This window comes from Brachyistius frenatus, unplaced genomic scaffold (assembly GCF_029030835.1).
Source record: "Brachyistius frenatus isolate BFR_SWC_R1_liver_20210118 unplaced genomic scaffold, ASM2903083v1 Contig_361, whole genome shotgun sequence".
NCBI classification, from domain to species: Eukaryota; Metazoa; Chordata; class Actinopteri; family Embiotocidae; genus Brachyistius; species Brachyistius frenatus.
This window is the reverse complement of record NW_027210960.1, coordinates 194,982-205,920: the sequence shown is the minus strand read 5'-3', so window position 1 is coordinate 205,920 and position 10,939 is coordinate 194,982. Positions and strand designations below refer to the sequence as shown.

At 41.8% G+C, this 10,939-nt stretch overlaps 1 protein-coding gene across 2 annotated transcripts in view; it reads left to right on the top strand.

Annotated features, from left to right (window-relative positions):
• The first annotated feature begins 201 nt into the window (after positions 1 to 201).
• The window catches only part of LOC138636206 (vacuole membrane protein 1-like), a 53,357-nt gene continuing 42,619 nt past the window's right edge, over positions 202 to 10,939 (top strand). Inside the window, exons 1-5 of one of the 2 annotated variants that reach the window (XM_069724100.1) lie at positions 202 to 353; positions 1,917 to 2,016; positions 2,196 to 2,334; positions 5,751 to 5,841; positions 7,908 to 8,018. In XM_069724100.1, coding sequence (XP_069580201.1) covers positions 1,938 to 2,016; positions 2,196 to 2,334; positions 5,751 to 5,841; positions 7,908 to 8,018 — 420 coding nt within the window. In that variant the 5' untranslated portion in view covers positions 202 to 353; positions 1,917 to 1,937. Of the gene's footprint in view, positions 354 to 1,378; positions 1,398 to 1,916; positions 2,017 to 2,195; positions 2,335 to 5,750; positions 5,842 to 7,907; positions 8,019 to 10,939 lie in introns of those variants that run through there. The other variant, XM_069724099.1, reaches the window with a different exon arrangement.

Below are 10,939 nucleotides of genomic sequence, written 5' to 3'. Positions count from 1 at the left end.
TAGAAGTGTGCTCCAGGAAAGTGATCCACTTATTTATAGACCTTTAATTAGACTGGCTCTCTGGAGGTTGTTTTTTTTACCAGGCAAATGATGAAATCTCTCCCTCTTTCTGTGTCTCTCTTCTGTCAGATTCCCCCCCTCCTCCTCCCCTCTCCTCCCCTCCCCTCCCCCAGTAACCCTGTATCGGTACTCTGTCCCTCACTGGCCCCCTTCATCACCACACCCTGCACTCAAGTTAGGATGCAGTTCATGTGTAGCGTCCTGTTGCCCTACATTGCCACCGGGGCTCCACTACAGATTCAGATTTGTTTCTTGAACTCAGAGCTCATAGTGGATTAAACATCAACTGAACGGTAAGTCTATTCTTTGCATGAGCACATTGCTGTGGTGTCATGTTCCAGTCCTGCTCTGTTTTAAACTTTCTCAGTTTATACTCTCTCCAGTGCGCTGTGGTTATCTCTGTTTGAAATGTGAAAATTGATGACAGGATATTAAATTTCTCATCTTGAAGTGTGTTCGCTCTGTGTTGCGGTTCTCATTGTCTCTGGCACAAGATGTTACTCAACAGGTCTGGGTTGTTTTGGTGTATGTGATTGCGCAATCGAGTGCTAGAGCGGTGCTGTACGACTGTGTCTCACACAAGCAGAACTGTTGTTATTAAACTGTTTACTGGTTGTGAAGACTGCATTTATATTGAATTACTGTAAGCAAATGTTATGTAGAATAAAGTAAATACCTGTTTGGTATCAATTTACATAATTGTTAGGTTGCTAACAGGATGTTATGCATTGACCACTTTGTTGAGCTTATTTGTTGGACTGTTTTGCGCTCCTGCAAGAGTACAAATGATAGGGTTTATTAAATACTATGGGGCACTGGCAGAGTGCTTCTTGTGTGTGTGTGTGTGTGTGTGTGTGTCCTTCAGGTTTAAAATCAGTGATGAAAAGCTTTTGTTTGTGGTTCCCTGGGAAAGCCAAGTGGAGCTCTCCAATGCTTTATAATCCAACTATGAGAAGATTTTTTTTATTTTCCTCTGTGACACCAGATGTACCTACAGCCTCGTTGTTCAGTGATCGTGATGTTTGTGTAAACGTGCAGGTCCTACCAAGAGTTTTCATAGCACATATCCAGTGGATGTGTGAAATTGTAAATTAATTTAAAAAAAAAGATCCAATCATTTCCCACAAATCTCAGTGTACCAATTGAATCCCTGCCGATTTTTAATAGACATCATGACCCTCTATAGTATCAGTGCTGTGCAAAGTCTGCGGCCTTAAACCCAGTGAGTGTTGGATGCATGGAAACAGGAGCCAGAGGCCCAGACCGAGGGCTCAGGATAGAGGGATTAAGCTCTGCGAGTGTGTGTTTGCGTGAGGAGCTGACAAGTCCTCCAGATGGTGAGCTGCATACCTCAGTGTCAGAGTCCCCATCTCACTGCTCACTGACAGATTCCTGAGAGACCTGAAGCTCTGTAGTGAGACATTCACATGCCTCTAGGCATGTGCATGAAGTTGTGTGGATCTCCTTTGAGTGAATGTGATGAGGAAGCAAAAACATAAAGTTTGTCTTTCAGTCTTAATCTGATTATTTATACATCTTGTTGTTCCCTCTACAGTGCACACGATCTGAGCACCAGGGGAGATGTACTTAAAATAGTGACTGGCATGTGTTCCCAGTATCAACACTGATGCCAATTAAAGTATTCATTAGGTCATGTACAGGCCAGATTGTATTACCAGTCACCTGGAAGATGCAGGAGCAGTTCATCTGGTCATCCGGTGTGTCGGAGCGTGTGCAGATAGGTTTGATAGGCTGCATGCGAGTCTGTATTTGTTTTGGACTCGTATCCGTTTAAGATCTGGCGAGTGGTGTGACTGATGCTGTGCTGAAGGCCCGTGTTTCTTTTGTCTTGGCAGAACTCCTTCCAGGTGAACAACATGGCAGAGTGCGGGGCAGAAGGTGAACTACTTCAGAGGCATCTTAGTGTCAAGGAACAGAAAAATGGAGAGCTGACGGGTAAAAACAAATGCCATCAAATATCCAGTTGAGCAGTGGATCTAACCCGTGCTGTCATTATCAGTGCATCAGTAATAAAATGTGGAAACGTGGAAGTCTTGTATCTGCACAACTTTCATGTAAATATGTTAATTTCTCATTAGTTTATTTGTGTATGTGTACCCCTGCTGTGTGGTCAGACTCAGAACCTCCCGCGGGTGAGAGGAAGCAAGGGGAACAGGATGAGCGTGAAACCCTGGTGCTATGGAAGAAACCTCTCCTCACACTCCACTACTTCACTCTGGAACTGATCATCAACCTCAAAGGCTGGATATGGAGGTGAGGATGAGGGTGGGACGCTGACTTCCTTCGCAACACGTTTCCTGTCATTTCTGTTGGACCGACGGCATCATGAATGAATACTTTTGGTCAATAAGAGTTTACTCAAATATTGATGTTCTCACAAACAAAGAGTTTAGTAAAAAGGTAATTATTGCACTTATGGAGCCACAGTGCAAATTTGGCTAAAATGTAGGGATATGATGTGATGCACAAGCTGTTTGGGAAAATTCAGCACACACTTACTGTGAGGGTTCAAGCTGTAAAAAGCTGAAATGAAGGCAAAGCTTGTAACTGTAACATAATGTGTGTTTGTGCTACCCTTTAAACCTAAATACCAGTTTAACTGAGAAAGCAGCATATAAATAATGATTTTGTTATTATTAATGTGATGATGCCACTAGCTGACAGCAGCTAAGTGTTTATTTGTAATGTTCGTTTTATTTATAAAGGCAAAAATAAAGCAGGCACAAAAATAGCCATCTGACACTCTACACGCCTAAGAATAAAAAGGCACAAACACCAGCAGACAAGAGGTGACCTTGAGTGCTGTCGACCCACAAGGCCTCCTCCCTCATATTTAGTCTCCAGCCAGTAACAGTCAGTGTCACAAAGCACACATCACAAGGTTTGCTTATCTTTTTTTGCCCTCATTACTCCTCATCCTCACTGATGACAGAGCCAGTGAGGTCTTTTTGCCCCACGCGCTGACGTTACCTCACCCACAAAGCAACAGCATCAGCCCAGACTGCGTCAGAGTTTGCCTTGATGGTGAATTCCCTGTGCTGCACAACACGTCTTTTTTACACCTAGTAATCTTTGTTGACACCAAGGGCCCAGAAGAAGGTCCAGAGTGTACTCTCAGGGGGGCCCTCGTGGTTGAGTGCGTCAGGACAACGTGTTTATTTTCTAAACTACAAGAGGATGTGGTGAGCCGCAAACACCGTGAGCAGTTCTGACTGAGAGAAGCTGTTTTTCAACGCTCCAAAACACATGGTGTTGTAACTGCTATACATGCCAACACATGATGGCTTTTGCCTTCAGAGCGCACAGAGAAGGTCATCCATAATGTTGTTAGAAATGACATGTAATTTACAAAGTACGTAGTGAGTCTTCAGGGCAACGTACTGTTCAGTGCGGTCTGCACTTATTTTTTTAATAGAAAAGGGACTGTTGTTTTGTAAGAAATCAATATGGTCAAACAAATGCAACTTCTGTATGTATAAATCATATACGCGACAGAAGTGTGAAACTATTGCTTCCCTCGAAGCAAATTATTTAGATCAGTTTAAAAACACAATACTATTTAGATAAGAACCAGTTTTGCATTTGGTGTGCAGTCAGTTTCCTGAAAGCATTTCTTCATCCACAGTAACAATATATATTTTTTGTGGACATGATGCTACATATTATTGCTATTGTTATGTTATGTAACCTAGATATAAGATTAAAAAAAAAAAAAAAAAAAACGGTCTTTTTGCTCTTCCTGTTTTTGCTTCAGCCTCGACAGAACCTTTTTCTGTTTCAGCGAGTGACATATTAAGGAAGTGGAACAAGGCCTGCTACCTTGTCTGCGAGTGTAACACAGGAGGAGGCTTCATGAAATAACTGGGCTGCAGCTGTGCATAGGGCTCACTAATTGCTTCTTTATTTGCAAGACAGACACAATTCAATGTGACACAGGGAGTGAACACCGTCCCTTAATTACTTGCACGTGACCGAAGGATCCCGCTCCGTTTGATACTTTTGAAACAAGTTCAGCAGCTCAATGCAATAGTGAGTTCATTTCTGAGCGACGGACGCAAAAAAAAAAAAATCACTAATAGCTATCCAATGTTTTCTACCAGCAGCACCTGAGGACAGTTGTTAGATAACTGGAAGTGGAAGTCCTCTTTTAAGATTTGCGTGTTTGTCTGGGAGCGTTTGAGGAAGAGACGGATAGTGGTAGATATTAATGTTATCATATTAATTAGAAGAGGAAACCAGGTCCCCCAATTTAGGTTAGGTTAGGTTAGGTTAGGTAGTTACTTTATTAATCCCCGAGGGGACATTGTTTCACTACAGCAGCATACAGGAAGCAATAGATAATAGAATAATAGAAAGCAATAAAATAGCAGTAAAAAATATTAAATATAAAATGCACAGTATATACAGTACAGTATATATCTATATATATTATATACAAACAACCAAGAAACACAGACAACAGTGTTATTGTTGTGTGATGGATTTTGCCAGAGGTGAGTTATTGTACAGTCTTATTGCAGTGGGCAGGAATGACCTCCTGTATCAGGAATGATCTCCTGTATCAGGAATGATCTCCTGTATCAGGAATGACCTCCTGTATCAGGAATGATCTCCTGTATCAGGAATGATCTCCTGTATCAGGAATGACCTCCTGTATCTGGAATGATCTCCTGTATCAGGAGTGACCTCCTGTATCAGGAATGATCTCCTGTATCAGGAGTGACCTCCTGTATCAGGAATGACCTCCTGTATCAGGAATGATCTCCTGTATCAGGAATGATCTCCTGTATCAGGAGTGACCTCCTGTATCAGGAATGATCTCCTGTATCAGGAATGATCTCCTGTATCTGGAATGATCTCCTGTATCAGGAATGATCTCCTGTATCTGGAATGATCTCCTGTATCAGGAATGATCTCCTGTATCTGTCCTTGTGACAGCGGAGCTGGAGGAGTCTTTTGGAGAAAGTGCTCCACTGTCCCTGCAGCAGGTGGTGGAGAAGGTGTCTTAAAAGTCTTAAAAGTTTGTATCTATTAATACCAATGTCCACAACATAAACATTTCAGCATTAGCACAGTCAACATGTGCAGCTTAACATAATACAAGAGCTTTACAATATATTGTAATATATTCAAAGTTTAGACATTTTCATTTTTTTGTTAACATTGGTGATAATTTCACTTTTATCTTATATGGGTTGTGCACTGGTCTGCATTATATTATAATGTGTCCCAAATAGTTTGCCCTCTGTATGTGTGTTAATGGGTTGAATGTCAATGTGGTATTTACAGGACACGGAGCTGTTCTACTGGATTGCATTAGATTATACAGGTGTACCTAATACACTGATAGGTGAGTGTATTTGCACTGTTTGCCCACCTCTGTTATTCAGATGAGAACATGCTGCTCCGATCACTAAAGATTTGTTGTGGCCCGATTAGTTTCCAGCAGATGTCTCTCTCCCCCAAACTTGAAATCCTTATTTTTTTTTTTTTCACTAATACTTCTTCACTTCCAATGATTCTTCATCTTTTTTTTTTCCTCTGCCCTCATACTTTCTTCTCACTAATCACCATTTTCCCCCGGTTTGTATTGCATTCGCCTTTCCCCGCCTTACTCACACTTACATTCATCATTGTTTGCCCTCATTCTCTTCCTCTCCTTCAACCAGGCTCTGGCAGCTAAGACAGACTGTGTTTGGCCTGCTGATCCTGCTCATCCTCCTCTCCATTGCCTACCGCATTGAAGGAACACACCAGAAGGTGACTGCATACTCCGTATTATATCATGACCATACTGTGAATGGTCAGCACCTGAGCTTAGTGTGTCCACCTTGCTGGAAGAGCCGCCAAGCTTGAGAGATGGCTGATAGTATACCACTCCTATGTACAGATCCGTGGTGGTACACTGCTCCTTTTCCACCGGTACAAACGATTTGCCTAAAGCAAACATTAGGACTTGGCCTTAGTTAACGGAGCTAATGTTAGCCTAGCCACTATCGCCAGGCTGACTCATCGATAACAGAAATTTAGACTAATACAGTATTATTTTTGCACGTTGAATTTATAAGTGAACACAATCACACGGCAGATTGGATGAAAGACGTCTGAGGTGGCACCTCCTTAGATACCTACTTAGGTACATCCTTAGATGCCATAGCATCTCTTGATGTACATTGTATTTATGGTGAATAATAAATACGATGCCATATATACCTGGTTCATGTTTAATCTGGAAAGGAGCAGCATACCACCAGCGGACTGGTACATTTGAGTGGTTTACCGCTGCACCTCAAGTACAATACCATCAGCCATTCCCGATCTCTGCATCTCTCCTCGTTAGGTTGATGTTATAGAACTGACCCGTGATGATGTAAGTTCAAAAGACTGGGTCTTTTAAGAGCTGCATTGTTAAATGGATTTTGATTTGTGTGGTGGTCACTTGCTTTATAATATTGGAGTGCAGATGACAGTTTTCTACCATCTTAACCACCACCAGGGGCATTTGCAATTAATTCTGATTGCAGAGTCAATGTCCCACATGATTTACGCTTGAGTGTATATGAGAAGATAACTTCATTAACATCATCTCGAGGAAGTGTGTCTTTGTGTTAGTGTGTCTATTTATGTGTCTTATTCAGGGTTTTCTGGAGGGTGGAGGTGCTGTGGTAGTTATGGGGGCTACTGGACAATTACTTGACTAAAACTATACATTTTTACATTATTATGGACTATTATCATAGCAATATTTATTAAAACAATCTTCTGTCTGACACAAGACCAACGTAATAATGAAACCTGGCTCAGGTGCTGTGAAAAAATGATGGTGCTACACCTAAGAGTTATAATGGTAGAGGAAACCCTGTAATTAGGGAATGTGTCTAATTATTAACCTCCCACAAAACTCAGTTTTACCATTTAACTTTTCATGTCCACAGAGCTAAATACTAGAGTTGTGCATGTAAACTACAGCAGGCCAGTTTTTTGTGCTTTGCCTGCACTGTGCAGTAGTATTTTGAAAGTTGCTGCCAAAGGCATTTTTCCAGTTTTCTATGGAGAAACTCGGAAGTTGTGTAATCAGTTCCCAGTAACTACACGTAACAATCGCCCATGACTGGCACTGCGCTTCCCAGAATTCTCCAAGCAAAGAAAGGGGGAGTGTGAGCTGTATTTGTTTTGGTGGGTTTCCTGGGAAATTGAGTTTTTTGGTCAGAGCCCCCCCCCCCTCCTCCCACCCACACACACACACACACACACACACACACACACACACACACACAGCACACATCTCCTCACTCCTCAATCCCCACCACGCATCAGTCCCCTCCCTTCTTCCCGTAATCTGCACACTCCATGCCTTCCCTTGAAAACAACCTGCCTAGGCTTGAGGGAGTCAGTGTAAACGGAGTGATAGATGGAGTGACAGTGCGGATGAACAGGAGGAAGAGCAACACAGAGAAAGATGAAGAGATCTTGGCTAACCTTACTTTACTAGTTGTGTAAGAGCTGGCTGCCACCAAAAAGAATAACTGTTCTGTTCCCCTGTCAGCGTGCTGAACACTCCTACCCTACGGCTCCGTCCTCTAAACTCAACAAAAACCTCTGTCTCTGAGGGTTTCTCTCTCACTCTCTTTCTCTACCTCTCGCTTGCCCTCACCCACACTTTAAAGTGCCCTCTGTTTTGCACACTTTCACTCTCTACCTTCTCTCACTCTGTCTCTGTCCCTCCCTTCCTCACACTCTACCCCCACCCCCTTTCTTGTTTTCCTCACACTCTGTGCATGTGTCTCTGCCATGTGGTTGACCGTCCCTCTCCCTGGCCCCTACAGTATGTGCGCTACATGGAGAAGAAAACGCTGTGGTGTGCCTACTGGGTCGGCCTGGGCATCCTCTCCTCTGTGGGTCTTGGCACCGGCCTGCACACCTTCCTCCTCTACCTGGTAAGACAACAACTTTTATGAGTCTTCACAACAAGTTTCCTGCCACTTCCACACTGTAGTTATTCACTTTGCCTGTGCATGTTTATCACAGAGCTCAAACTCAGAGGATGACGGTGGTGCAGTGACGCAGTTCTCAAAAAGCTGTGTTGATGCCGTTGTTAAGTTGTTGCTAAGGTTTTAATAAGAGTATTATTAAAAGCTTTTGGAGGCTCCTCAGACATTTGCACTTGCATACATAAATGTGTAAGTATGGGTTTGTGTGCGCACGCATGTCAGAGCGGGGCGGAGATGAATAGATGCTGTGGTAGCCGCACTGTTTTGACAGGCAGTCCAGGAACAATCGCACTCACTGACCCCTCTGACTGAGTGCACATGAGGATAAAAACACTCTCCCTCCCCCTCTCTGAGTTCTTTCTCTTTCCTTTCTCCCCACTCTCCTGCTCCCCACTGTGTCACTCACTCTCACTTTCTCTGACACTCCCTCCCTTTGCTCTCTTTCCTTTTTATGTGTCTCCTCCTGTTTTACTCTCCTCTTTACCTTCAGCCTTCCTCTTTTTTTTCCTGTTCTCCCCCAACTTCCTCATCCCTGAGTGTTTTTTTACTTAGTTTAGAGCATGGGAAATGGGGGTGGAGGGAGGGGGCGGGGGTGGTGTTTGGTCTCTACTGCTGATCAGATCAGGGTCCCAAAACATCTGCTTGTCTTCATTGCTCCGAGTCCATCTGTCATCAGGGAATCCTCTGTCACACTTGTGTGCCCCTGCCCAGTGGAGCTGAACTGGAAACTTTGAAGTGTGTGTCCTCCATTCTGCTGTTTTTAAAAGCCAAACTCTGGTGCTCCAAAATGTAATTTGAGAGTTGTTTCTTGTCTCCCTTAGTGGCCCAGCTCTCTTTTTATTTTTTTTGGAAGGTTTCAAAGTAGAATGTCACCATCTAGTGAGCATGTCTGCTACTGCAGGTTGTGGTGTCATTGGGTTCATGACAGAACTTGGTGCTCCTTGCTGGAGCTGCTGTTGTGCATTTTTTTTATAGAGTTTAAATGATATTGGGTTTTTTTAAAGACAGCTACGGGCCAGATTTCTTGAGGTTTAATCGACTGATAGATGTTTTTTTTATGTAGAGGTTCAAATGAAAAATGTTTTATTAATCTTACCTTATGGCTCTGAACAAAATCACCCCTGTATGCATTGTGTGTCTCCCACCAAATGGACTTCTTGTGGGATAAAAATGCTTCTGAAATTGCATTTCAACAGAGATTTGTACAAATTCACAAACCTGAACCTGATGATACCAGTCCACCTTGTTCACACTGGTCCGACATTGAGATGAAATTAGAATAAGCAGTCTGTGGTCATTTAGGTTTATTTACTTTCAAGATGAATGTCTTTAATTGGCTAATATCCAAATTTAAAAAAAAAAAAAAAGTGGCATAATACTGGCTTAATTTATCAGTTTAACCACATTTGTGTTAGAAACCCCATCTGATCTAGTATCTGCTTTCTCTCTGGGAGCCTAAGCCACAAATAAGAAGCACAAAACTGACCTCAGAGAATTATAATTATACATCTTGTCTGTAGAAGCTCTTTTTAAAGGAGCCATTTAGATTCCTATGTGATTTTGTAGACTTTTTGGTCCTGACAAGATATTTCTGATTTCTGTCAGTATAAAGAGTTTAAGGATTTATGCGGTAAGTGAACACCAGAGAATGATGGCATGCATGTCGTCCTGTTTTTAGGAACTAGGACTGGGTCAGTGATCGTAACTGGGTCAAACTAGTTCAGAACACCAGCTAAGATCTTTCCACAAACTTACAAGTCAAACTATTTTGCAACCTGTCCATAAGACTTAAAATAATGCTAAACTGACAACAAACTGAAGTGGGTTCGGGTGTTGTTCATTAATGCCAACAGTTGAGAAGAACACCAACATTATTACTCTACAAGGGGTTTCGCTGCTATTCATAGGTTTATCCAAACTCAGGTGAGAAGTACTGCAGTGATTTAATTTGTATTTTTTGCACTGTATCTGATCAAAGTTACTATTTGATATGGCATTTTGATATGTTTTCCCTTTAGTAAACTGCATGATTGTGAAGAGCTAAGTAGACCAGAAAACAGGACTCAAACACTAAACTGATTAATTGACTAGTTGAAAATTATTGGCAAAAGTTTTGGTAATGTGTGAAAAGTTAAGGTAATTTTCTGAAGCAAACATGGCAACATTTCCACCTGTCAAATGTGAATATTTTCTGGTTTCTTTTCTTACTGTTATATGATAGTAAACTATTTTTGAGTTTTGGACTGTTGATCAAAAGAAAAGACTACTGAAGATGTCTGCTCAAGCTTTAGGGATGACATATGACATTATTCTGACATTTGATTGACCAATTGACATTGATAACAAAACCCAAAACAGTATATTGCAAATGCATATCAGATCTGAATGTACAATGATTTGCTGTCAGTACAAGTTAGACATAGTTTGGATCCATGGTTTTGTAATTCATAAATGATCCAAGATCTTTATGATTGACCTAGTTAATTTGTATTATGAGTCAGTAGAGGGTGCCAGTGCCCTTAAAATGTAAATAAACCAGAAAAATCAGTGCAGAACAGTATTGCCCCAGATGAAGATTCATATGCCGTCTCTAGGGAGGCTAATTTAGGGCTTTACATAACAAATCTGTACCACATATTTCAGCCTTTGGCAGTTAAAAATGACATAAAACCATACAAACATAAAATCAATACAGCACATCGGCAGTTCTTAATTCCCACCTCTGTGAAGATGTAGAAAGGTTTGAAGATCCACTGTTGGGCTGTTTTCACATGACCTACCATGTGATTCTGCTGTCATATGACGTCCCTTACCTTTGCGGTTCTCATCGTGTGTCTGTCCTTTTTTTGAATTCTTTAAAGGACTTA